The sequence below is a fragment of the Heptranchias perlo genome, chromosome 43 (assembly GCF_035084215.1).
Source record: "Heptranchias perlo isolate sHepPer1 chromosome 43, sHepPer1.hap1, whole genome shotgun sequence".
NCBI lineage: Eukaryota > Metazoa > Chordata > Chondrichthyes > Hexanchiformes > Hexanchidae > Heptranchias > Heptranchias perlo.
In genome coordinates, this window is record NC_090367.1 from 986,406 (window position 1) to 1,013,893 (window position 27,488).

The window sequence follows — 27,488 nt, forward strand, 5'->3', positions numbered from 1 at the left end:
GCTCCCTCAGTACCGACCCTCCGACAGTGCAGCGCTCCCTCAGTACCGACCCTCCGACAGTGCGGCGCTCCCTCAGTACCGACCCTCCGACAGTGCGGCGCTCCCTCAGTACCGACCCTCCGACAGTGCAGTACTCGGAGTGTCAGCCTGGATGCTGTGAATCTGGGACATCTCACCACAGCAGTGCATGAACAATGTAACCGGGGAATTCGGCAGGAATACGTGAGCCACTGCCGGGCGGACCCTCACCATGTCGTCGCTGTCCAGATCGTCATCATCGTCATCGTCACTGCTCCCCTTCTGCTCCGCCTCGAACCCCTTCTTCTTCAGCACCACAGTGGACTCCAGCTTGTCCGCCTTGTCTGGCTCTTTGTCTTTGTCTTTCTTCACATCGTCCGTCAGCTGGAAGAAAAACACGCAATATGATCGGTCAGCTTCAGACACAATGTAGATCTACACTGTCCCATCAAACACTCCCAGGGCAGGTGCAGGGTTAGATACAGAGTAAAGCTCCCTCTACACTGTCCCGTCAAACACTCCCAGGGCAGGTGCAGGGTTAGATACAGAGTAAAGCTCCCTCTGCACTGTCCCGTCAAACACTCCCAGGGCAGGTACAGCACGGGTTAGATACAGAGTAAAGCTCCCTCGACACTGTCCCGTCAAACACTCCCAGGGCAGGTACAGCACGGGTTAGATACAGAGTAAAACTCCCTCTACCGAAGTGGCCATTCTTCACGGTGTGTGAGCTGGCCGTTCAACTTTTGGCGAGAGGAAATGACGAGCAGGCACACACTTTCCAGCAAGAGTCATCGGCTCGTCGTCACGAGCAGCGATCCAGGTCAACTGTAGCCCCGGGTGGGATCAGCTCACCCAGGACAGGCCTCGGTCGTTGCTGCTCTGGGTATGGGGGGGTGCTGGCTCAGTCCCACACCGAGTGGGATCAGCACCCAGGACAGGCCTCGGTCGTTGCTGCTCTGGGTACGGGGGGGGGGGGTGCTGGCTCAGTCCCACACCGAGTGGGATCAGCACCCAGGACAGGCCGGGAATGGAGCCTGGGCCTTTCCTGCTTTGGGTGTGCAGTGCGTATACCCAAACAGCGCCCTGTCAGACCCCCCCCACCCCCCCATTTTCACTTGTCGCAGCCAGGCCAGGCCAGGCCAGCTGGGGCTTACCCTGAAGGACTCGAATATCCTCTTGAAGTAGATGAAATTGGTGTCAAAGACCTCGGGCTCCTCGGTCACGTACTCCACCTCCACCTCCGACTCCGTGTCAGTCACCTCCGCCTTCTCCGGCTTCTTCTTCTGGACCCCGTTCTCCTCGCCCCGGCTCGGCTTCTTTTTCTTTTTCCTGTTCCTGCGTTTACGATTTTTCTGAAGAAATACGAACAGACGTTTATCCTCTTCCTGCCTGACTTTTGAGTTGATGAATCGATGGTGAGGTTTCGATGGAGCAGAAGAGGAAAAAGAAAGAACAAACTCCCATTTCTACAGCGCCTTTCGCCGAAAGCACTTTACAGCCAATGAGGTACTTTTTTTGAAGTGTGGTCACTGTTGTAATGTGGGAAACGCAGCAGCCAATTTGGGCACAGCAAGATCCCACAAACAGAAATGTGATAATGACCAGATCATCTGTCTTTCGGTGTTGGTTGAGGGATAAATATTGGCCCCAGGACACCGGGGAGAACTCCCCCTGCTCTTCTTCCAATAGCGGACAGTCTATTCTCATGCTGTTTTTGGGGAAAGAGAGAGCGTGAGAATAGACTGGCAACTAACATAAAAGGGAATCTAAAAGTTTTCTATAGGCATATAAATAGTAAACAGGTAGTAAGAGGAGGGGTGGGGCCGATTAGGAACCAAGAAGGAGATCTACCCATGAAGGCAGAGGGGATGGCTGAGGTACTAAATGAGTATTTTGCATCTGTCTTTACCAAGGAAGAAGATGCTGCCAACGTCACAGTAAGAGAGGTAGTTGAGATACTGGATGGGCTATAATTTGATAAAGAGGAGGTACTAGAAAGGCTGGCTGTACTTACAGTAGATAAGTCACCCGGTCCGGATGGGATGCACCCTGGGTTGCTGAGGGAAGTATGGGGGGAAATTGCGGAGGTACTGACCATAATCTTCCAAACATCCTTAGATACGGGGGGTGGTGCCAGAGGACTGGAGAATTGCAAATGTTACACCCTTGTTCAAAAAAGGGTGTAAGGATAAACCCAGCAACTACAGGCCAATCAGTTTAACCTCGGTGGTGGGGAAACTTTTAGAAACAGAATTAACAGTCACTTGGACAAGTGTGGATTGATTAGGGAAAGCCAGCACGGATTTGTTAAAGGCAAATCGTGTTTAACTAACCTGAGAGAGTTTTTTTGATGAGGTAACAGAGAGGGTTGATGAGGGCAATGCGGTGGATGTGGTGTATATGGACTTCCAAAAGGTGTTTGATAAAGTGCCGCATAATAGGCTCGTCAGCAAAATTGAAGCCCATGGAATAAAAAGGGGCAGTGGCAGCACGGATATGAAATTGGCTGGCTAAGTGATAGGAAACAGAGAGTAGTGGTGAACGGTGGTTTTTCAGACTGGAGGGAGGTGTACAGTGGTGTTCCCCAGGGGTCGGTGCTGGGACCACTGCTTTTCTTGATATATGTAAGGAATCTTACAACACCAGGTTATAGTCCAACAAATTTATTTTAAAATCACAAGCTTTCGGAGATTATCTCCTTCGTCAGATGAATGAATCTGAAGATGATTATCTCCTTCGTCATTCATCTGACGAAGGAGATAATCTCCGAAAGCTTGTGATTTTAAAATAAATTTGTTGGACTATAACCTGGTGTTGTAAGATTCCTTACATTTGTCCACCCCAGTCCATCACCGGCATCTCCACATCATGGTTTCCTGATATATATTAATGACTTGGATTTGGGTGTACAGGGCATAATTTCAAAATTTGCAAGATGACACAAAACTTGGAAGTGCAGCAAACAGTGAGGAGGATAGTGATAGACTTCAAGATTATATAGACAGGCTGGTGGAATGGGCGGGCACGTGGCAGATGAAATTTAACGCAAAGGAGTGCGAGGTTTTACATTTTGGTAGGAAGAATGAGGAGAGGCAATATAAACTGAAGGGTGCAATTCTAAAGTGGGTGCAGGAATAGAGAGATCTGGAGATATATGTGTTGAAGGTGGCAGGGGAGGTTGAGAAAGCGGTTAAAAAAGCATACAGGATCCTGGGCTTTATAAATAGAGGCATAGAGTACAAAAGCAAGGAAGTTATGTTGAAACTTTATAAAACACTGGTTCGGCCACAACTGGAGTATTGTGTCCAGTTCTGAGCACCGCACTTTAGGAAGGATGTGAAGGCCTTGGAGAGGGCGCAGAAAATATTTACTAGAATGATTCCAGGGAAGAGGGAGTTCAGTTACGTGGATAGACTGGAGAAGCTGGGGTTGTTCTCCTTAGAGCAGAGAAGGTTGAACGGAGATTTGATCGAGGGGTTCAAAATCATGAAGGGTCTAGACAGAGTAGATAGAGAGAAACTGTTCCCACTGCCAGAAGGGTTGAGAACCAGAGGACACAGATTTAAGATGATTGGCAAATGAACCAAAGGTGACATGAGGAAAAACTTTTTTACACAGAGAGTGGTTAGGATCTGGAATGCACTGCCTGAGGAGGAGGCAGATTCAATCATGGCTTTCAAAAGGGAACTGGACAAGTATTTGAAGGGAAAAAATGTTGCAGGGCTACAGGGAAAGGGCAGGAGAGTGGGGCTAGCTGGATTGCTCTTGCACAGAGCCGGCACGGGCTCGATGGGCCGAATGGCCTCCTTCTATGCTGTAACCATTCTATGGCCGTGGGATCTTTTACATCCACTTGAGGGGGCAAACGGGGCCTCAGTTTAACGTCTCATCCGAAAGACGGCACCTGACAGTGCGGCACCCCCTCAGTATTGCCCCCTCCGACAGTGCAACGCTCCCTCAGTACTGGCACTCGGAGTGTCAGCCTGGATTATGGGCTCAAGTCCCAGGAGTGAGTGCTTGAACTCACAACCTTCTGACTCAGAGGCGAGACTGATTACCCACTGAGCCATGGCTGACTGCTGAGGAGAGAGGGAGAAACTGTTTCCACCAGCCAGTGGGTGAGTACCATAATGAGCACTGCGTTTACTCACTGGTGGGGCAGAGGGCATCATTACACAGACACCCACCTCTTTCTTTGACAGTGAAGACATAAGTTCTTCATCTTCAGTATCGGCCGGGGTCAGAGTGGCTCCAACTGCTGCATCCACCTCGTCTGTGGAGACACAAGCAACACAAGAACTCTCACATTCAGTAATGAGACAGGAGCACTCTCCGGGGCCCCCCTGATTCTCTCCCTCCGGAGTGTGCTGACTCCAGCTTGCTTCACTGTCAAACTGAACTCAACTGGAATTTATTTTGAACAAGGTGTGCGCACATGAAATTCCCGTTAAGCGCAAGTGAGTAAATCAACGAGGCTCTGAAGCTTCCTCTACACTGTCCCATCAAACACTCCCAGGGCAGGTACAGCACGGGTTAGATACAGAGTAAAGCTCCCTCTACACTGTCCCATCAAACACTCCCAGGGCAGGTACAGCACGGGTTAGATACAGAGTAAAGCTCCCTCTACACTGTCCCATCAAACACTCCCAGGGGCAGGTACAGCACGGGTTAGATACAGAGTAAAGCTCCCTCCTCACTGCCCTGACCTTAGCACTGTTCACACCAGCCAGCCTGTTTGCTTCGATTCACTCGTCTCTCTCCCCCAGGCTTCATTTTCTTTTCTCTACCATCTGTAAATCTCTCCGGGGATCGTGTATATACAATTAAAGTACATGCTTTCTCCTTCCCCTCAACATCTCTCTCCTCCCCCCACCCCCCACCCGAAGGCGCTGACTCTGCCTGGGGTACGGGTTCCAGATGTGCCTGCCACCCTCTGGGAGCTCACTGAACGCAGGCGAACCCAGTGAGTGTCGGCAGGCCAGTCGACCGTGGGAGGCATCAGAGCCAACCCCGACCCCGCCCTCGCTGGATATCACACATGTCCTTCCCGTCGGGGGTCTCTGGAAAGAGATGAGGACAGGCTGAGATACAGATGTGCAGCAACATACCTGACACCTCTGTGGTCGCTGTGAGTTCCACCTGTCTTTGCTCCTTGAGCTGAAGGATCTTCTCAAGAACTTGGGGGATTCTCGGGCCAGGACCCAAATCATCAATCTGCAGGACAAGAAACCTTTCATTACGCAACTTCACATACGGTCCACTCACTGTAGCACAAGCCTGAGGGCACCAGCACTGTCTGCATTACCACAAGTGTTCCCTAGGGTGCAGGATGCATTATGTGTCCCCCCCATGTTACTCACTAACTTGTTCACTCAATGGCCAGAGTCCTGATCGAGGGTCACTCAGCAACGATACCAGAACTGAGAGGTTCTAACTACCAGGAAAGGCTGAACAGGCTGGGGCTCTTTATTCTAGAAAAGAGAAGGCTGAGGGGTGACCTGATAGAGGTCTTTAAGATTATGACAGGGTTCGATAGGGTGGACATGGAGATGTTTCCACTTGTGGGGGAGACCAGAACTAGAGGTCATAAATATAAGATAGTCACTAATAAATCCAACAGGGAATTCAGGAGAAACTTCTTTACCCAGAGAGTGGTGAGAATGTGGAACTCACTCCCACATGGAGTGGTTGAGGTGAATAGTATAGATGGATTTAAGGGGAAGCTGGATAAACACATGAGGGAGAAAGGAATAGAAGGATATGCTGATAGGGGGAGATGAAGGAGGGAGGGAGGAGGTTCATGTGGAGCATAAATACCAGCATGGACCAGATGGGCCGAATGGCCTGTTTCTGTGCTGTACATTCGATGTAATTCCGTGAACCGCTGGTGGAGGTTATGGTTAAACTGAGGGGTTCGTTCGGCCACTTCAGAGGGGCAGTTAAGAGTCAAGCACGTTGGTGTGGGGACTGGAGTCACGTATAGGCCCAGACCGGGGTAAGGACGGCAGGTAATTCGGTTACCTCTCTGTTCTCTTCACCGGGCGGCGGGGGAGGTCCTCGGAGCCGTGGTCCCAGCCCAGGCGCGGTTAGCGGAGCAGGAGCCCCCGGGAGTGCCGGTCGCACGGACACAGAGACGGGCACGGGCATTGGGGGCCCGTTGACTGTTGCGGAATTAAAGAGAGATGGGAAAAAAATTAAGTTATAAAAGGTGAAGCACATCACAAACAGCAGCAACAACCTGCATTTATATAGCGCCTTTAACACAGTAAAACGGCCCAGGGCGCTTCACAGGAGCGTAAATCAGACACCGAGCCACATGGGGAGATATCAGGACAGGTGATCAAAAGCTTGGTCAAAGAGGGAGGTTTTAAGGAGCATCTTAAAAGGAGGAGAGAGAGGCGGAGAGGTTTAGGGAGGGAATTCCAGAGCTCAGGGCCCAGGCAGCTGAAGGCACGGCTGCCAATGGTGGAGCGATGGGAATCAGGGATGGGCAAGAGGCCAGAATTGGAGCAGCGCTGGGCACGAATGGGTCATACAGAGACCCAATTACTTAGCTTCAGTCCAATAGCAGATCTATAAAGAATGGAACATGCATTTATAGATCACATCCTCGGGACCACACCCTCGGGACATCCCAAAGCACTTTACAGCCAACGAAGTACTTTTTTTTGAAGTGTAGTCACTGCTGTAATGTAGGAAACACGGCAGCCAATTTGCGCACAGCAAGATCCCACAAACAGCAATGTGATAATGACCAGATCATCTGTTCTTTAGCGTTGTTGGTTGAGGGATAAATATTGGCCCCAAGACACTGGAGAGAACTCCCCCTGCTCTTCTTCCATTAGTGGCCGTGGGATCTTTTACATCCACCTGAGAGGGGCAGACGGGGCCTCGGTTTAACGTCTCATCCGAAAGACGACACCTCCGACAGTGCGGCGCTCCCTCAGTACTGACCCTCCGACAGTGCAGCACTCCCTCAGTACTGACCCTCCGACAGTGCTGCACTCCCTCAGTACCGCCCCTCCGACAGTGCAGCGCTCTCTCAGTACTGACCCTCCGACAGTGCTGCGCTCCCTCAGTACTGCCCCTCCGACAGTGCAGCGCTCTCTCAGTACTGACCCTCCGACAGTGCTGCACTCCCTCAGTACCGCCCCTCCGACAGTGCAGCACTCCCTCAGTACTGACCCTCCGACAGTGCGGCGCTCCCTCAGTACTGACCCTCCGACAGTGCAGCACTCCCTCAGTACCGACCCTCCGACAGTGCAGCGCTCCCTCAGTACCGCCCCTCCGACAGTGCAGCGCTCTCTCAGTACCGCCCCTCCGACAGTGCGGCGCTCCCTCAGTACCGACCCTCCGACAGTGCAGCACTCCCTCAGTACCGACCCTCCGACAGTGCAGCACTCCCTCAGTACCGACCCTCCGACAGTGCTGCACTCCCTCAGTACTGACCCTCCGACAGTGCAGCACTCCCTCAGTACCGACCCTCCGACAGTGCAGCACTCCCTCAGTACCGACCCTCCGACAGTGCAGCACTCCCTCAGTACCGACCCTCCGACAGTGCTGCACTCCCTCAGTACCGACCCTCCGACAGTGCAGCACTCCCTCAGTACTGACCCTCCGACAGTGCGGCGCTCCCTCAGTACTGACCCTCCGACAGTGCAGCACTCCCTCAGTACCGACCCTCCGACAGTGCAGCGCTCCCTCAGTACTGGCACCGGGAGTGCTGGCCTGAATTATGGGGCTCAAGTCTCGGGAGTGGGGGCTCGAACCCACGACCCTCTGACTCAGAGGCATTTCCACTGCCGGTCGTCAAAGGAACCCATGTTTCCATCCTGGATACGACCGTTTGAAAACAGAACTGCTCCCTGAACCCACGCGCCTCGCTGCTCCCCCGCCTCCTCGTACACGACAAACACCAGTGCCTAGAGTCCGCCAGTAATCCACGGTGCAATGGAGAAGTTACCTCGTGGCCCCATCGGGGGCCGGGGCCCGAGCTCCATGGGCCGGGGTCCCGCGGGTCCTTGCTGCATCTGTACCATTTCCTGCTGCTGTCGCTCGTGCTCAAGTAATGCCGCAGCCTGTGAGAGGAAAGGAGACGGGTTAAAGTGAAGGAGCACAAGAAGGGGCCACTCCAGGTCACATCTGTGAACACGCATGCACACCGCCTTACAGGCAGCCTTCCAGACGCACACACCTCCCTACAGGTAGCCCTCCACACACACACACCGCCCTACGGGCAGCCTGCCACCCACACACACATGCACACCCCTCCCTACACGCAGCCTTCCACACACACACACCCCTCCCTACACGCACACACGCACACCTCCCTACAGGCAGCCCCACACACACGCACACACACGCACGCGCGCACACGCACGCACACGCACACACACCTCCCCACGCGGTCCTTACACTACAGGCAGCCCTCCGCGCGCGGTCCTTACACTACAGGCAGCCCTCCATGTGCGCGCGGTCCTTACACTACAGGCAGCCCTCCGCGCGCGGTCCTTACACTACAGGCAGCCCTCCATGTGCGCGCGGTCCTTACACTACAGGCAGCCCTCCATGTGCGCGCGGTCCTTACACTACAGGCAGCCCTCCATGTGCGCGCGGTCCTTACACTACAGGCAACCCTCCATGTGCGCGCGGTCCTTACACTACAGGCAACCCTCCATGTGCGCGCGGTCCTTACACTACAGGCAGCCCTCCATGTGCGCGCGGTCCTTACACTACAGGCAGCCCTCCATGTGCGCGCGGTCCTTACACTACAGGCAGCCCTCCATGTGCGCGCGGTCCTTACACTACAGGCAGCCCTCCATGTGCGCGCGGTCCTTACACTACAGGCAGCCCTCCATGTGCGCGCGGTCCTTACACTACAGGCAGCCCTCCATGTGCGCGCGGTCCTTACACTACAGGCAGCCCTCCATGTGCGCGCGGTCCTTACACTACAGGCAGCCCTCCATGTGCGCGCGGTCCTTACACTACAGGCAGCCCTCCATGTGCGCGCGGTCCTTACACTACAGGCAGCCCTCCATGTGCGCGCGGTCCTTACACTACAGGCAGCCCTCCATGTGCGCGCGGTCCTTACACTACAGGCAGCCCTCCATGTGCGCGCGCACCCTCTGCCCCACCAGAGTTGAAAGGTCCACAAGAGAACACAGTAAGTGGAGCTTCAAACCCTCTCAGTACTTTACCCGTTTCTGTTGTTCGAGAAGCTCCTGATCTTTCATCTGATCATCAAACATCCGCTCACCGCCCTGAGGAGGAGGAGGTCACAATACACTTTCAATGACTTGGAATTTACAAAATGAAATCAAATTTAACGCCACCTCTTGATGCCAAGTACTGTGCATTCACCCAGAGCAGCACTCAGTGTTAAACCTTCTGACTCCAGATCTCATCTTCGACTGAAAGCAGGGGGTGACTGCCCTTTACTAACTAACTTCAGTGACCCTTTTTTAACCCGTGACCTTAATCACGGAGTGTCGGTAGGTTACATGACCTGGGGGGGGGGGGGGGGAAAGAGGATTCACAGCCAAGGAGCAGGAACCCTGGCGGATTTCCCCCCTTAACCCAGGGGTACTGAGGGCATCCCTTGATCGTCACTGGGTCAAAATCCTGGAATTCCCAAACACTGGTGGGAGCACCTTCACCACACGGACTGCAGTGGTTCAAGAAGGCAGCTCACCACCATCTTCAAGGGGCAACTAGCTGATGGACAATAAATGCCGGCCTTGCCAGCATCGCCCAAAAATGAATTAAAATTCTCGTGTGGAGAAAGAGAGAGAGAAAAAAAAGACGAGATATCAAGTATCTGGAAATAACAGGACGCAGGGAAAGGGCAGAGAAACGGGGTTAGAGTGGGCAGTTGAAGAGCTAGCACATACTCAATGGGCCGAACGGCCTCCTTCTGTGCTGTCCTTTACCGATAAGCCCAGGGACAGCGCTGCAGAGAAGTCTGGGGTTTATTTCTGAATCGATCACCTTAGTATCCCAATGCTCCAGGTCCACGGAAAAAGCAGGAACAGGGTACTGAGTTAGACGATCAGCCATGATCATTTTGAATGGCGGAGCAGGCCCGAAGGGCCGAATGGCCTACTCTTGCTCCTATTTTCTATGTTTCAATGTCAAACCACACCCCTTGGTGGAGAGTCTTTACCTGCTTTGCCCGCTCCTCTTGCTGGATCAGGATGGCCGCCTGCTGCTGTGCCAGTTTCAGCCGCTCGTCCTCGGAGAGGGCGGACGGATCCACCGGCGGCACGTGCAGTCTCGGGCCCAGCCCCGGCGGGACAACCCCCATCGGGAAACCCATCTGCATTCCGGGAGGATGGGGCATCCGGGGAATCCCCATTGGCCTCGGGGGCATCTGCATCCCGGGCATCTGGCAAAACAGAAAGGAGTAGTTCGAGCAGTACAATCACCGGCCAACCCGTGGACATTTACTTTTGTACGGCAGCGCAGGGAGAAAAAGCCGACTGGAAAGATCAGCCAGCGAAAGAAAAGAAACGGGAGTCATAAATCAACAACTGAATCAGTACCTAACGGCTTAAAGAACGAGCGGCCATGCACTCTGTGCCGATTACTCCCTGCTTTTCCAGCATGTCCCGGGTTTCCTTACTCCGAGGACTCGGATAGGATCAGCAGTAAATAGACAACCTAATACCCGAGTGCACGTTATCAGGAACGGTGCCTTCACAGAAATAGGAGGCTGGAAGATTGTAAAACGTGCCATTGGGACGTTTCGATCGCCCGGAGAGGAATTTTCCAGATTCCCCCCCTCCTCCCTGGCCCCTGTGTATTTTGCCTCTTCCAGGGGGTGGGGAATGTCTAATCAGGATACTCCAGCCATTGCGGTGTGTGGGGCAGGCTTGATGGACCAGCTGCTCTTTTCCTGCCCGTCTCCGTTTTAAAGGGGTGCAGGAACAGAGAGACCTGGGGGTGTACGTACACTAATCTTTGAAGGTGGCAGGACAAGTTGAGAAGGCTGTTAAAAAAGCATGTGGGATCCAGGGCTCTATCAATAGAGGCATGGAGTTATGCTAAACCTTTATAAAACACTGGTTAGGCCTCAGCTGGAGCATTGTGTCCAATTCTGGGCACCGCACTTTAGGAAGGACGTGAGGGTCTTATAGAGGGTGCAGAGGCGATTTACTAGAATGGTCCCAGGGATGAGGGACTTCAGTTACGTGGAGAGACTGGAGAAGCTGGGGTTGTTCTCCTTAGGGTAGAGGATATTAAGGGGAGATTTAATTGAGGTGTTCAAAATCATGAAGGGTTTTGATAGAGTAAATAAGGAGAAACTGTTTCCAGTGGCAGGAGGGTCGGTAACCAGAGGACACAGATTTAAGGTGATCGGCAAAGAGCCAGAGGGGAGATGAGGAGAATTTTTTTTACGCAGTGAGTTGTGATGATCTGGAATTCACTGCCTGAAAGGGCGGTGGAAGCAGATTCAATAATAACTTCCAAAAGGGAATTGGATAAATACTTGAAAAAGGAGAAATTTGCAGGGCTCTGGGGAAAGAGCAGGGGGGAGTGGGACTAATTGGATAGATTTTTCAAAGAGCCAGCATAGGCACGATGGGCCGAATGGCCTCCTCCTGTGCTGTACGATTCTACATGGGGATCGGGAGGTTTGTCAGTAGAGTTGAACTGGACCCTGTTCTCACCCAAGACCCATAACATATTGCAGGAGTCACTGGATAGCGACCAAGAGCACGGGACCCCGGGCCGTTCCACCCCCTGCCCCTCTGAAATATGGGTGCTGAGGTCTATCGCCCAGATCAGGGTGTAGGGCAATGGAACAGGCAGCCCCTCTCACTCACAATTCCAACCAGCCCACAAAGGCTCACTCGAGTTCTGGGAATCAATGAGCAGAAATCTGGAGAGCTGATTCCCTTCCTCAATACAGGGGGGGGGGGGACGCGGAAAGGGGGCGCGCCACCGGGGGGACGCGGAAGGGGGGCGCGCCGCTGCTTTAATTCAGAAATTCTCCGCTCTCCCCGCACTCCCTCCCCCCCAAATCAGATCAGCTCACCTGCCCAGGTAACGGTGGTAGCGGGTGCCCCTTGTCCATGTTGTCTCCCCGAAGGGGTCGGCTCAGGCCGGCTCCAGTCTGCAAACAGAAGAGGCAGAGCCCAGGTGGTGAGGCTGCAGTCACATTCTGGCCCCTGGTCCCCATCACCACCCCCCCTCACCAAGGCTGGTGTCAGTGATCGGGAAGGGATCATTGGCTGCACTCACCTGTAAACTGTAGTTCTGTAGCCGTTCGACGAGCTCCTCTCGTACACCTTTAACACAGAAGATACTTACAGATTACATTACATCGAATTTACCCCACAGAAACAGGCCATTCGGCCCCACTGCCCTCGCGCTCCACATGAGCCTCCTCCCATCCTATCGACATACAGCATCCTTCTGTTTCTCCCTCACATATTTACCCAGCTTCCCCTTAAATCCATCTATACTTCAGCTGGGCCTCAGCTATTTACAATCTATATTAATGACTTAGATGAAGGGACAGAGTATAACGTATCCAAGTTTGCTGACGATACAAAGCTAGGTGGGAAAGTAAGCTGTGAGGAGGACACAGAGAGTCTGCAAAGGGATATAGTCGGGTTAAGTGAGTGGGCAAGAAGGTGGCAGATAGAGTATAATGTGGGGAAATGTGAGGTTATTCACTTTGGTAGTAAGAATAGAAAAACAGAATATTTTTTAAATGGTGAAAAACTACTAAATGTTGGTGTTCAGAGGGATTTGGGTGTCCTCGTACAAAAAACACAAAGTTAACATGCAGATACAGCAAGCAATTAGGAAAGCAAATGGCATGTTGGTCTTCACTGCAATGGGATTGGAGTACAAGAGTAAGGAAGTCTTACTACAATTGTACAGGGCTTTCGTGAGACCACACCTGGAGTACTGCGTACAGTTTTGGTTTCCTTATCTAAGGAAGGATATACTTGTCTTAGAGGCAGTGCAACGAAGGTTCACTAGATTGATTCCTGGGATGAGAGGGTTGTCCTATGAGGAGAGATTGAGTAGAATGAGCCGAGACTCTCTGGAGTTTAGAAGAATGAGAGGTGATCTCATTGAAACATATAAAATTCTTAGAGGGCTTGACAGGGTAGATGCTGAGAGGCTGTTTCCCCTGGCTGGAGAGTCTAGAACTAGGGGGCATAGTCTCAGGATATGGGGTCGGCCATTCAAGACTGAGATGAGGAGGAATTTCTTCACTCAGAGGGTTGTGAATCTTTGGAATTCTCTCCCCCAGAGGGCTGTGGATGCTGAGTCATTGAGTATATTCAAGGCTGAGATGGAGAGATTTTTGAACTCTAGGGGAATCAAGGGATATGGGGATCGGGCGGGAAAGTGGAGTTGAGGTCGAAGATCAGCCATGATCTGATTGAATGATGGAGCAGGCTCGAGGGGCCGAATGGCTGACTCCTGCTCCTATTTCTTATGATATGTTCACTCAGTTACAGTGCCTCAATCTGCAGTGTTTACTAAAAACACCAGGCCCAGCTATCAACCTTTCCACAGCCCCAACCCTCCCCTAACGCACAGACGGAGGAGCACCCTGTCAGACTGCAAATCAGCCTGTGAATCTTTCCACCATTTCACACTGTTCTCTAAGGGAAGAACGTGGAGACACAAAAACAATAACATCACCAGCCCGTCAGACTGTTCTCCACGGGAAGAGTGCGAAGATACAAATTACAACAGTGTGACGGGAGAGTGTCTCAGGAATTTGTGAGACACTTATAGTGTGCAGGGCGTAAGATATTGTTCCATAGGTCACGTGTACGTAATAGTTGTGCCTTCCCCCCCGTCCTTTGAAGAGTTAATGTTTCAGATAGTGACCGTCCATCAGAAACCACCCTAACTTTAACCTGCCTCTCTTCAGATGTTGATGAGTCAGTGTTGACCCTCTTGGGGTTGCACGTTTTCAAATTTTAACGCCCTGCAGTGCCCCGAGGGCATGAATTACAATACATGGGCAATTTGGAGCTTTCAAGACTGAGATGGATAGATTTTTTTGTTGGGTAAGGGTATTAAAGGTTACGGAACCAAGGTGGGTAAATGGAGTTGTGTTACAGATCAGCCATGATCTCATTGAATGGTGGAACAGGCTCGAGGGGCTGAATGGCCTTCTCCTGTTCCTAATGTTACTGTTACAAAAATAAACCTTACTTTCCCAGACGGGAGTAAATATTTGATTAGACAGAATTATACAGGGACAGACACAGTGGCTATCAGAGAAAAAAAATCATGGTTTATACATGAATCAATTTATTTATAAGCTTATCACAGCTTGTGGATAAGCCTGGGACTGAGCTAAAGAGAACTTCCATTGATATAACATCACATTCTCAGGACACACCAAATCCACTTCACACACAATGCTTGTAGCCAATGTGCACACAGCACTAACAACCTGCATTGATATAGCGCCTTTAACGTAGTAAAACGTCCCAGGACGCTTCACAGAAGCGTCTATCAGACAAAATTTGGACAGGTGACCAAAAGCTTGGTCAAAGAGGTAGGTTTTAAGGAGCATCTTAAAGGAGGAGAGAGAGGCGGAGAGGTTTAGGGAGGGAATTCCAGAGCATAGGGCCCAGGCAGCTGAAGGCACGGCCGCCAATGGTGGAGCGATGGAAATCGGGGATGGGCAAGAGGCCGGAATTGGAGGAGCGCAGAGATCTCGGAGGGTTGTAAAGCTGGAGGAGGTTACAGAGATAGGGAGGGGCTAGGGCCATGGAGGGATTTGAACACAAGGACGAGAATTTTAAAATCGAGGTGTTTCCGGACCGGGAGCCGATGTAGGTCAGCGAGCACAGGGGGTGATGGGTGAACAGGACTTGGTGCGAGTTAGGATACGGGGGCAGCAGGGTTTCGAATTAGCTCAAATTTATGGAGGATGGAAGACCGACCAGGAGAGCATTGGCATAATTAAGTCTGGAGGCAACAAAGGGCATGGATGAGAGGTGCAGCAGCACATGAGCTGAGGTGGGGCAGAGGCAGGCGATGTTACAAAGGTGGAAGTAGGCAGTCTCGGTGACGGAGCGGATATGGGGTCAGAAGCTCAGCTCAGGGTCAAACAGGAGGCCAAGGTTGCGAACGATCTGGTTCAGCCTCAGACAGTGGCCGGGGAGGGGGATGGAGTCGGTGACGAGGGATCGGAGTTTGTGGCGGGGATCGAAGCCGTTGTCTTCGATCTTCCCAGTATCCAGTTGGAGGAAATTTCTGCTCCTGCAGTACTGGATGTCGGACAGGCAGTGTGATAAACGAGAGACGGCGGAGGGGTCGAGGGAGGTGGTGGGGAGGTAGAGCTGCGTGTCGTCAGCGTACACGGGGAATCTGACGTGTTTTCGGATGATAGATGAGAAATAGGAGGGGACCAAGGATAGATCCTCGGGGGAGTCCGGAGATAACGGTGCGGGAGCGGGAAGAGAAGCCACTGCAGGTGATTGTCATCCAAAAAGATGTCATCTCCAACGATACAGCACTCCCTCGGTGTGAGCCTAGATCGAGTCCTGGACCTGGACTCAAACGCACCACCTTCTGACCGGACCCATCTCTTAAAGGCTTGTTGGAACCCCTGTGATTGCGGCTGGTGGTAATTTTCAGGCTGCACATCAGAAGCACAAAAATCGAACATTTTTCTTAACTGCTCGCCACAAATCTGCTCAAAATTGTAAAACACTGGGGCTAAATAATCACATCAAAATATCAGAAAACCAGATTTATCACTGGTAAATTTACATTGAATCAAATGTTTCTTAATGTCCATTATTTTTAATAATGTAAAAACTTATGCAATAGTAATTTATTCATTCGTCTAATTTATTATTTTAATTATTATGCATTTTATTTATTAATTCACCTTTAGTGAATTTTTCTTTAATTTCATGATGAAACTTAAGTTTATTAATTTATTTTATTGATTGGGAATTTTATTTTATAAATCGTTTTCCAAAACAAATCTGCCAAAATGTTGGGCCCCGGAATCCTGCGGGGTTTATTGGAAGGCGAGGCCGCGCTGTGCCTCTTGTCGGCAGGCTCCACCTGGGCCGAGTCCCCGGGGCCCGGGGCCCTGAGTCCGGTTGCCTGCAAAAGAAGGCCCGGATCCACGAGGCGTCGGTCGTTCGGTACCTTGCGCGGAGAAGCCGATCTCGCTGAGCTTGGCCTGCAGCTCCGGGATACTCCAGGTGCCCAGTTCCGGCACGTCCACCCCGGGCGGCGCGTCCGCCATCTCGCTTCTCCTCACACCGCCAAATGCCGCCGGGCCTCGGCCTCCTCCTCAAACAAACCTGATTGACCGCCCCCAAAATCCCGCCCACCAAACCCCTCCGATTGGCAGCCGCCGACCAATGGCGCGGGGGGGGGGGCGACGTGGAGGGGGGGCGCCCGATCGCTCCTTCTGATTGGTCAAGGGCGCCGTCAATCACCGTCGGGGCGCCGCGCAAGTTCGGTTGGTCGCCGGTCGGGGCCGACGCTGTCAATCGCCCACCGCGCCGCCACGCGCGTGCGCACGGAGCGCGCGCGGGGGCTGGCGGGAGCTGTAGTTTCTCCCACCCCCGGGGGGGCCGTCTCCAACTACAATTCCCAGAATGCAACACGCCCCCTCCCCAAGGCTGAGGTAAAATTTGTTTTCTACTTTCTCGAATAAAAGTCCAAAATATCGGTAACGCACCGATTTCCAGCGGCAATCGTCCCTCGGGGGACAATTAAACAAATTCCAACCCGTTTTGCATTTTATGTTTTTTTCTCAGTTGTCGCTTAACCTTTTGACCTAAAATGGCGGCGCCCTTGGCTGAGTCTGAACCATGAAGGGATTCCTCAGAGTGACAGCAACTTAACTGGGGGGGGTTTACTGGTGTTAATATTAACTGTGAGTATCTGGGGGGGGGCTTTACTGGTGTTAATATTAACTGTGAGTATCTGGGGGGGGCTTTACTGGTGTTAATATTAACTGTGAGTATCAGGGGGGGGGGGGTTTACTGGTGTTAATATTAACTGTGAGTATCTGGGGGGGGGGGTTTACTGGTGTTAATATTAACTGAGTATCTGGGGGGGGGGCTTTACTGGTGTTAATATTAACTGTGAGTATCAGGGGGGGGGGTTTCTGGTGTTAATATTAACTGTGAGTATCTGGGGGGGGGGGGTTTACTGGTGTTAATATTAACTGTGAGTATCTGGGGGGGGGGTTTACTGGTGTTAATATTAACTGAGTATCTGGGGGGGGGGCTTTACTGGTGTTAATATTAACTGTGAGTATCAGGGGGGGGGGGTTTCTGGTGTTAATATTAACTGTGAGTATCTGGGGTGGGGGGTTTACTGGTGTTAATATTAACTGTGAGTATCTGGGGGGGGGGCTTTACTGGTGTTAATATTAACTGTGAGTATCTGGGGGGGGGGCTTTACTGCTGTTTCAGACAGACTCTGCCCTTTAAGGAATGGTTCCACCCCCACTGCACTCAGCCTGTACTTTAGATTAGTTTTTTTTATTTTGTAACCTTTTCCCAATGGGCTGATTTACAGAATATATTCCTTCTAATCATTTGTTATTTCTATGTAAACAGTTCTAATCGATGTGCACAGGGAGTTGACCAGGTGCCTCTCAATCCCCATTTTAACGTCATGCCCTTGTTTGCCATTATAAATTCCTCTGTTCCCTTTTCTGATGGACCTGCCTAAATAAACCTGTAATCAAAAGCATAATACTGCGGAGGCTGGAGATCTGAAATAAAAACAGAAAATGCTGGAGAAACTCAGCGAGTCAGGCAGCTTCTGTGGAGAAAGAAACAGAGTTAACGTCCCAGGTCGATGATCCTTCGTCAGGACTGGAAGATGTTAAAGATTTTAATTAAACCTGTAATTGTGTCGTCTCACCTTGGCTGAGGGAGGAGCACTTCCATTGGTGAAGGGTTTAATTAAGAAAAAAAAGAAGAGAGCCCTTGTATTTATAGCTCCCCTCAGGACGTCCCAAACCGCTTTACCGCCGATGAAGTCCGTTTTTGAAGTGCGGTCGTCGTTGTAATGTTGGAGACGGGGCAGCCAATTTGCGCACAGCAAGATCCCACAGATACCACGTCCCCCCCTCCGAGTCACACACCATCCCGACTTGGAAATATATCGGCCGTTCCTTCATTGTCGCTGGGTCAAAATCCTGGAACTCCCTTCCTAACAGCACTGTGGGAGAACCGTCACCACACGGACTGCAGCGGTTCAAGAAGGCGGCTCACCACCACCTTCTCAAGGGGCAATTAGGGATGGGCAATAAATGCCGGCCTCGCCAGCGATGCCCACATCCCCAGAGTGAATTTTTTTTCAAAATCAAGAATCCTGCTTCAGGTCATTCTCAAACCTGTAGAACTCCTCCCTTCCTCAATCTTCCGTTCCCCGGCTTGGCGTCACCAAACCACAACTTCCCAAGTTACCTCATTCTCTCTCACACTCTCTCTCTCTCTCTCTCTCTCTCTCTCCCCCCAGCTCCACACCGTTGGGACCTGCTCGCCCAGGTTTCCACCCGCCCGTGATCAGCTGCCTGTACCGCTCGTTCCGACTAATTCTGCGTTTCGCATCTCGGGCGCGGGATGTCCAAGCTCTCCCGAGCCACGAGAGCCGTGAAGAAGGTGGATGCCGGGGGCGTGATCCGAGCCATCGTGCGTTCTGGTCAGGCGGCCCCAGGACCGCCGCTCGGCCCCACTCTCGGTCAGGTAAGGACCCCAACCCCAGGCAGTAAAAGAGAGAACGAACTCCCATTTCTACAGCGCCTTTCACCACCTCAGGACGTCCCAAAGCACTTAACGGCCAGTGAAGTACTTTTCTTTTTGACGTGTGGTCACTGTTGTAATGTAGGAAACGCAGCAGTAAATTTGCGCACAGCAAGATCCCACAAACAGCCACGTGATGATGACCAGATAATTGGTTTTTAGTGATGTTGGTTGAGGGATAAATATTGGCCCCAGGACCCCGGGGAGACCACCCCCCACCTTACCCCACCTCTCACTGCCTGTCCTTGCCTCCCTGCAGCGGGGGATTCCCATTGGCCAGTTCTGCAAGGAGTTTAACGAGCGGACGAAGGATATCAAGGAGGGGATTCCGCTGCCCATCAAGATCTTTGTGAAGGTAAGTTTGGAATGAGTGAGCGGTGGGCCAGAAGCAGCCGGGAGATGAACGGCCAGTTAGTCTGGGGGTGTGGGATGAGGGAGGGAGGGAGGGAGGGAGGGCGGCCGTGAAGCTTTCACAGCCAAATAGCCCAGCGACACGCTCGCGTGAAAAACAAACGGCCACCTGGGGTGAGGTGCCGGAAGGCGGTGCCCACGGGACCCGTTTCCACCCCCTCCCCCAGGCAGGAGTCAGTGTGCTCGGGGAGGGGAGGACGGGGGGGGGGGAGGTGAAAGATTTCCACCCCTGCTCTTTGAGCCCCTCAGACCAGTGCCTGAGGCGGTCGCGGGTCTGGGAGTTGAGGTGTGGTTTGTGAGGACCTCGGCCCCTCAGTCCCCGTTAACTGTGTCTCCTGTTTCAGCCTGACCGGACCTATGAGCTGAAAATCAACCAGCCCACAGTGTCCTACTTCCTGAAGGCAGCAGCTGGCATCGAGAAGGGAGCTGGGAAGACAGGTGAGAGCAAGGCTGTCGGGGAGGGGGACAGGGGAGGAGATTGGAGTAGAGGCCACTTATAAGCCCCCCGAACCCCTCGATTAGATTCCAGCCTGTAACTCACTCCCGGGTATCTGTTATTCTATATATAAACCCCCCCTAACCCCTCGATTAGATTCCAGTCTGTAACTCACTCCCGGGTATCTGTTATTCTATATATAAACCCCCCGAACCCCTCGATTAGATTCCAGTCTGTAACTCACTCCCGGGTATCTGTTATTCTATATATAAACCCCCTAACCCCTCGATTAGATTCCAGTCTGTAACTCACTCCCGGGTATCTGTTATTCTATATATAAACCCCCTAACCCCTCGATTAGATTCCAGTCTGTAACTCACTCCCGGGTATCTGTTATTCTATATATAAACCCCCCGAAGCCCTCGATTAGATTCCAGTCTGTAACTCACTCCCGGGTATCTGTTATTCTATATATAAACCCCCTAACCCCTCGATTAGATTCCAGTCTGTAACTCACTCCCGGGTATCTGTTATTCTATATATAAACCCCCAAACCCCTCGATTAGATTCCAGCCTGTAACTCACTCCCGGGTATCTGTTATTCTATATATAAACCCCCCGAACCCCTCGATTAGATTCCAGTCTGTAACTCACTCCCGGGTATCTGTTATTCTATATATAAACCCCCCGAACCCCTCGATTAGATTCCAGTCTGTAACTCACTCCCGGGTATCTGTTATTCTATATATAAACCCCCCGAACCCCTCGATTAGATTCCAGTCTGTAACTCACTCCCGGGTATCTGTTATTCTATATATAAACCCCCCTGAACCCGTCGATTAGATTCCAGTCTGTAACTCACTCCCGGGTATCTGTTATTCTATATATGAACCCCCCGAACCCCTCAATTAGATTCCAGTCTGTAACTCACTCCCGGGTATCTGTTATTCTATATATAAACCCCCCGAACCCCTCGATTAGATTCCAGTCTGTAACTCACTCCCGGGTATCTGTTATTCTATATATAAACCCCCCGAACCTCTCGATTAGATTCCAGTCTGTAACTCACTCCCGGGTATCTGCTGTTCTATATATAAACCCCCCGAACCCCTCGATTAGATTCCAGTCTGTAACTCACTCCTGGGTATCTGTTATTCTATATATAAACCCCCCGAACCCCTCGATTAGATTCCAGTCTGTAACTCACTCCCGGGTATCTGTTATTCTATATATAAACCCCCCGAACCCCTCGATTAGATTCCAGTCTGTAACTCACTCCCGGGTATCTGTTATTCTATATATAAACCCTCGAACCCCAGGATTAGATTCCAGCCTGTAACTCACTCCCGGGTATCTGTTATTCTATATATAAACCCCCCGAACCCCTCGATTAGATTCCAGTCTGTAACTCACTCCCGGGTATCTGTTATTCTATATATAAACCCCCCGAACCCCTCGATTTGATTCCTCGGCAGCCCGTGCACTGATGCATTTGCCTCCTCCGCAGGTCACGAGGTCGCTGGGATGGTGACAGTGAAGCAAATTTACGAGATCGCCAAAGTTAAGTCGCAGGACGAGAGCTTCCAGCAGCAGGACATGTCGCTGGAGAACGTCTGCAAGAGCATCATCGGGTGTGCCCAGTCCCTCGGCATCAAGGTGGTTCGAGAGTAAGTCGGCGCGCACCTCGCCTCGCGGTTACCCTCCCGTAGCTCGTGCTGGGGTCCACGTGTTATGGGGAGGGGGTGGTACCTGTTCACTGTCCAGCGACCCCCTCCCCTTAGCTGGAAAGTGAGCTCGAGCATCTAGTGATGCACCCCTTGGTTGAATGTCTCCGCCGACGCTCGCTGCCTGGGGCTCGCGGGTAAAGAATGGGTACCTGAGAGGGTGGGGGGAGAATCTACAGCAACTGTTCTCCGGGGGCTGTGCCTCATTCAGCTGTGTTAACGCCCCTCCTCTTCCTGCAGCCTCTCGGCCCAGGACTACGCCAGGTTCTTCGAGGAGAGGGAGAAGCAGCTGAGGGCCGAGGCAGAGTCGCTCGAAGCAGCCAGCGGGAAGAAGTAGTAAAACCACCAATGCGATTCAAGACGCCATCTTATCCACCTTTGGGAGGGCGGGGCCCTCCCTCCCTCCACTCCTCCCTTCCTCCCTCTCCCCCTCCCCCTCCCCCACTCCCTCCTCCCTCCCTCTCTTTTCCCCCCCCCCCCCTTCCTCTCTCGCTGACTCTATCTCCCCCGGCAGGTTCAAGGCACGAGAAGGTTCTGTTCCCTTATCGTCCCACCCACGGGCTGTGGGACGGAGGGGGTCCTCGTCACTCCGGGCTGGCGATGCTGTTTGCTGCCCTGTCTGTCCCATGTGTGTTTTATAATCTGTATTATAAATCCTGTAACGATTAAATAAAATGAAATCACCTTCTCCTTCTCATCTATGGTTCTGATATCACATAATCGATGCGGCCAATTGGCTCATCGATCCAGACCGACCCCCAAAGCCCCTCCCCCGCTCTCCCCATCCCCCCACCCAACTCATCCTTAACTGATACCCACTTTGCTCGGGTGGATGTAAAAGATCCCACGGCCACTATTGGAAGAAGAGCAGGGGGAGTTCTCCCCGGTGTCCTGGGGCCAATATTTATCCCCCAGTCAACATCACTCATCCTATGCCGTGGGATCTTTCACATCCACCTGAGAGGGGCAGACGGGGCCTCGGTTTAACGTCTCATCCGAAAGACGGCACCTCCGACAGTGCGGCGCTCCCTCGGTGCTGACCCTCCGACAGTGCGGCGCTCCCTCGGTGCTGACCCTCCGACAGTGCGGCGCTCCCTCGGTGCTGACCCTCCGACAGTGCGGCGCTCCCTCGGTGCTGACCCTCCGACAGTGCGGCGCTCCCTCGGTGCTGACCCTCCGACAGTGCGGCGCTCCCTCGGTGCTGACCCTCCGACGGTGCGGCGCTCCCTCGGTGCTGACCCTCCGACGGTGCTGGAGCTCCCTCGGTGCGGCGCTCCCTCGGTGCTGACCCTCCGACGGTGCGGCGCTCCCTCGGTGCTGACCCTCCGACGGTGCGGCGCTCCCTCGGTGCTGACCCTCCGACGGTGCGGCGCTCCCTCGGTGCTGACCCTCCGACGGTGCGGCGCTCCCTCGGTGCTGACCCTCCGACGGTGCGGCGCTCCCTCGGTGCTGACCCTCCGACGGTGCGGCGCTCCCTCGGTGCTGACCCTCCGACGGTGCGGCGCTCCCTCGGTGCTGACCCTCCGACGGTGCGGCGCTCCCTCGGTGCTGACCCTCCGACGGTGCGGCGCTCCCTCGGTGCTGACCCTCCGACGGTGCGGCGCTCCCTCGGTGCTGACCCTCCGACGGTGCGGCGCTCCCTCGGTGCTGACCCTCCGACGGTGCGGCGCTCCCTCGGTGCTGACCCTCCGACGGTGCGGCGCTCCCTCGGTGCTGACCCTCCGACGGTGCGGCGCTCCCTCGGTGCTGACCCTCCGACGGTGCGGCGCTCCCTCGGTGCTGACCCTCCGACGGTGCGGCGCTCCCTCGGTGCTGACCCTCCGACGGTGCGGCGCTCCCTCGGTGCTGACCCTCCGACGGTGCGGCGCTCCCTCGGTGCTGACCCTCCGACGGTGCGGCGCTCCCTCGGTGCTGACCCTCCGACGGTGCGGCGCTCCCTCGGTGCTGACCCTCCGACGGTGCGGCGCTCCCTCGGTGCTGACCCTCCGACGGTGCGGCGCTCCCTCGGTGCTGACCCTCCGACGGTGCGGCGCTCCCTCGGTGCTGACCCTCCGACGGTGCGGCGCTCCCTCGGTGCTGACCCTCCGACGGTGCGGCGCTCCCTCGGTGCTGACCCTCCGACGGTGCGGCGCTCCCTCGGTGCTGACCCTCCGACGGTGCGGCGCTCCCTCGGTGCTGACCCTCCGACGGTGCGGCGCTCCCTCGGTGCTGACCCTCCGACGGTGCGGCGCTCCCTCGGTGCTGACCCTCCGACGGTGCGGCGCTCCCTCGGTGCTGACCCTCCGACGGTGCGGCGCTCCCTCGGTGCTGACCCTCCGACGGTGCGGCGCTCCCTCGGTGCTGACCCTCCGACGGTGCGGCGCTCCCTCGGTGCTGACCCTCCGACGGTGCGGCGCTCCCTCGGTGCTGACCCTCCGACGGTGCGGCGCTCCCTCGGTGCTGACCCTCCGACGGTGCGGCGCTCCCTCGGTGCTGACCCTCCGACGGTGCGGCGCTCCCTCGGTGCTGACCCTCCGACGGTGCGGCGCTCCCTCGGTGCTGACCCTCCGACGGTGCGGCGCTCCCTCGGTGCTGACCCTCCGACGGTGCGGCGCTCCCTCGGTGCTGACCCTCCGACGGTGCGGCGCTCCCTCGGTGCTGACCCTCCGACGGTGCGGCGCTCCCTCGGTGCTGACCCTCCGACGGTGCGGCGCTCCCTCGGTGCTGACCCTCCGACGGTGCGGCGCTCCCTCGGTGCTGACCCTCCGACGGTGCGGCGCTCCCTCGGTGCTGACCCTCCGACGGTGCGGCGCTCCCTCGGTGCTGACCCTCCGACGGTGCGGCGCTCCCTCGGTGCTGACCCTCCGACGGTGCGGCGCTCCCTCGGTGCTGACCCTCCGACGGTGCGGCGCTCCCTCGGTGCTGACCCTCCGACGGTGCGGCGCTCCCTCGGTGCTGACCCTCCGACGGTGCGGCGCTCCCTCGGTGCTGACCCTCCGACGGTGCGGCGCTCCCTCGGTGCTGACCCTCCGACGGTGCGGCGCTCCCTCGGTGCTGACCCTCCGACGGTGCGGCGCTCCCTCGGTGCTGACCCTCCGACGGTGCGGCGCTCCCTCGGTGCTGACCCTCCGACGGTGCGGCGCTCCCTCGGTGCTGACCCTCCGACGGCGCGGCGCTCCCTCGGTGCTGACCCTCCGACGGCGCGGCGCTCCCTCGGTGCTGACCCTCCGACGGCGCGGCGCTCCCTCGGTGCTGACCCTCCGACGGCGCGGCGCTCCCTCGGTGCTGACCCTCCGACGGCGCGGCGCTCCCTCGGTGCTGACCCTCCGACGGCGCGGCGCTCCCTCGGTGCTGACCCTCCGACGGCGCGGCGCTCCCTCGGTGCTGACCCTCCGACGGCGCGGCGCTCCCTCGGTGCTGACCCTCCGACGGCGCGGCGCTCCCTCGGTGCTGACCCTCCGACGGCGCGGCGCTCCCTCGGTGCTGACCCTCCGACGGCGCGGCGCTCCCTCGGTGCTGACCCTCCGACGGCGCGGCGCTCCCTCGGTGCTGACCCTCCGACGGCGCGGCGCTCCCTCGGTGCTGACCCTCCGACGGCGCGGCGCTCCCTCGGTGCTGACCCTCCGACGGCGCGGCGCTCCCTCGGTGCTGACCCTCCGACGGCGCGGCGCTCCCTCGGTGCTGACCCTCCGACGGCGCGGCGCTCCCTCGGTGCTGACCCTCCGACGGCGCGGCGCTCCCTCGGTGCTGACCCTCCGACGGCGCGGCGCTCCCTCGGTGCTGACCCTCCGACGGCGCGGCGCTCCCTCGGTGCTGACCCTCCGACGGCGCGGCGCTCCCTCGGTGCTGACCCTCCGACGGCGCGGCGCTCCCTCGGTGCTGACCCTCCGACGGCGCGGCGCTCCCTCGGTGCTGACCCTCCGACGGCGCGGCGCTCCCTCGGTGCTGACCCTCCGACGGCGCGGCGCTCCCTCGGTGCTGACCCTCCGACGGCGCGGCGCTCCCTCGGTGCTGACCCTCCGACGGCGCGGCGCTCCCTCGGTGCTGACCCTCCGACGGCGCGGCGCTCCCTCGGTGCTGACCCTCCGACGGCGCGGCGCTCCCTCGGTGCTGACCCTCCGACGGCGCGGCGCTCCCTCGGTGCTGACCCTCCGACGGCGCGGCGCTCCCTCGGTGCTGACCCTCCGACGGCGCGGCGCTCCCTCGGTGCTGACCCTCCGACGGCGCGGCGCTCCCTCGGTGCTGACCCTCCGACGGCGCGGCGCTCCCTCGGTGCTGACCCTCCGACGGCGCGGCGCTCCCTCGGTGCTGACCCTCCGACGGCGCGGCGCTCCCTCGGTGCTGACCCTCCGACGGCGCGGCGCTCCCTCGGTGCTGACCCTCCGACGGCGCGGCGCTCCCTCGGTGCTGACCCTCCGACGGCGCGGCGCTCCCTCGGTGCTGACCCTCCGACGGCGCGGCGCTCCCTCGGTGCTGACCCTCCGACGGCGCGGCGCTCCCTCGGTGCTGACCCTCCGACGGCGCGGCGCTCCCTCGGTGCTGACCCTCCGACGGCGCGGCGCTCCCTCGGTGCTGACCCTCCGACGGCGCGGCGCTCCCTCGGTGCTGACCCTCCGACGGCGCGGCGCTCCCTCGGTGCTGACCCTCCGACGGCGCGGCGCTCCCTCGGTGCTGACCCTCCGACGGCGCGGCGCTCCCTCGGTGCTGACCCTCCGACGGCGCGGCGCTCCCTCGGTGCTGACCCTCCGACGGCGCGGCGCTCCCTCGGTGCTGACCCTCCGACGGCGCGGCGCTCCCTCGGTGCTGACCCTCCGACGGCGCGGCGCTCCCTCGGTGCTGACCCTCCGACGGCGCGGCGCTCCCTCGGTGCTGACCCTCCGACGGCGCGGCGCTCCCTCGGTGCTGACCCTCCGACGGCGCGGCGCTCCCTCGGTGCTGACCCTCCGACGGCGCGGCGCTCCCTCGGTGCTGACCCTCCGACGGCGCGGCGCTCCCTCGGTGCTGACCCTCCGACGGCGCGGCGCTCCCTCGGTGCTGACCCTCCGACGGCGCGGCGCTCCCTCGGTGCTGACCCTCCGACGGCGCGGCGCTCCCTCGGTGCTGACCCTCCGACGGCGCGGCGCTCCCTCGGTGCTGACCCTCCGACGGCGCGGCGCGGATTATGGGGCTCAAGTCTCTGGAGTGGGGGCTCGAACCCACGACCTTCTGACTCAGAGGCGAGAGTTTTTGCAATTCTCTTACCCCAGAGGATTGTGGATGCCGAGTCATTGAATATATTCAAGGCTGAGATGGAGAGATTTTTGGACTCGAGGGGAATCAAGGGATATGGGGATCGGGCGGGAAAATGGAGTTGAGGTCAAGGATCAGCCGTGATCTGATTGAATGGCGGAGCAGGTTCAAGGGGCCGAATGGCCTACTCCTGTTTCTGATGTTCTCGCTAAGCTCTGGCTGACACCTGAGGAAAGAAAACTCGGGGTTCATCAGCGAGACCTACAAACAATTATAAAAGTAATCGGAATCTTGTTCGTGTCTGTGTGTGTGTGTGTCTCTCTCTCTCTCTCCTTTGGCTCTGAATGTGTTGAGTGCAGCCCTCGAAGGGTTAAGCAGTGACTGACAGCACTACCCTGTGCCTCCAGCAGGGGACAGCACTTGTTCACTGAAGCAGGGGAGGCGTCCCCCGCGTTTCTGCCAGTGAATCTGGTGCTTGGTGTACTGGGCCGGGGTGGGGGTGGGTTAGAATCTGAGTTGGGGGGGCAGGGGGGCTACAACTTGCTGGGGTAGGAAGGGGGAACATCATTCAGAGTTTCAGCGTCCGGTCAGTGCCTCCCCGCAGGGAAGTGTGTGTGTGGAGCAAGATTGGGCTGCACCGCAGTGCCCCTCACAGTCGAATATCCCGCCTGGGCTCGTAGGTGAAAAGCGCGCCCCCTGGGGCAAAGTGCCGGAGGGTGGCAGGCACCCGTGGAGCCCGTATTCCCCCTCCACCCACCCCCAGCAAGAGTGGGCCCCTTCACGAGAGGGGGGGGATGCCCAACCGTGAAGGGCATCGCAAGACGCCATCGTGGCTCGTTCCAAATTTCAGCTGCGATTTGCGGTGAGATGTCGCTGGGATGAGAGATTTCAACGCACTCGACTCGCAGAGACACA

General features: G+C 56.0%; 2 protein-coding genes across 6 annotated transcripts in view; one reads left to right on the forward strand and one right to left on the reverse strand.

Moving 5' to 3' along the window:
- Positions 1-16,333, reverse strand: part of sf3b2 (splicing factor 3b, subunit 2) — a 39,674-nt gene extending 23,341 nt beyond the window's left edge. Inside the window, exons 1-11 of the mRNA XM_067975534.1 lie at positions 16,171-16,333; positions 12,262-12,308; positions 12,056-12,133; positions 10,181-10,402; positions 9,216-9,278; positions 7,982-8,096; positions 6,040-6,179; positions 5,127-5,232; positions 4,206-4,291; positions 1,173-1,370; positions 250-402 (exon numbers count right to left, since the gene is read on the reverse strand). Coding sequence (XP_067831635.1) covers positions 250-402; positions 1,173-1,370; positions 4,206-4,291; positions 5,127-5,232; positions 6,040-6,179; positions 7,982-8,096; positions 9,216-9,278; positions 10,181-10,402; positions 12,056-12,133; positions 12,262-12,308; positions 16,171-16,270 — 1,308 coding nt within the window. The 5' untranslated portion in view covers positions 16,271-16,333. The remainder of the gene's footprint in view (positions 1-249; positions 403-1,172; positions 1,371-4,205; positions 4,292-5,126; positions 5,233-6,039; positions 6,180-7,981; positions 8,097-9,215; positions 9,279-10,180; positions 10,403-12,055; positions 12,134-12,261; positions 12,309-16,170) is intronic.
- A 483-nt stretch (positions 16,334-16,816) lies between these two features.
- Positions 16,817-22,053, forward strand: mrpl11 (mitochondrial ribosomal protein L11). Of its 5 annotated transcripts, none has more exons than XM_067975763.1 (6): positions 16,817-16,909; positions 18,511-18,737; positions 19,054-19,149; positions 19,550-19,643; positions 21,149-21,308; positions 21,606-22,053. In XM_067975763.1, the coding sequence occupies exons 2-6, from the start codon at positions 18,615-18,617 to the stop codon at positions 21,700-21,702; spliced, it is 570 nt and encodes a 189-aa protein (XP_067831864.1). In that variant the 5' UTR covers positions 16,817-16,909; positions 18,511-18,614; the 3' UTR covers positions 21,703-22,053. The 5 variants fall into 5 exon arrangements, with proteins under 5 accessions (XP_067831864.1, XP_067831868.1, XP_067831867.1 ...); XM_067975766.1 differs by lacking the exon at positions 16,817-16,909 and adding an exon at positions 17,188-17,205; XM_067975764.1 differs by lacking the exon at positions 16,817-16,909 and adding an exon at positions 17,345-17,373.
- The last annotated feature ends 5,435 nt before the right edge of the window (positions 22,054-27,488 follow it).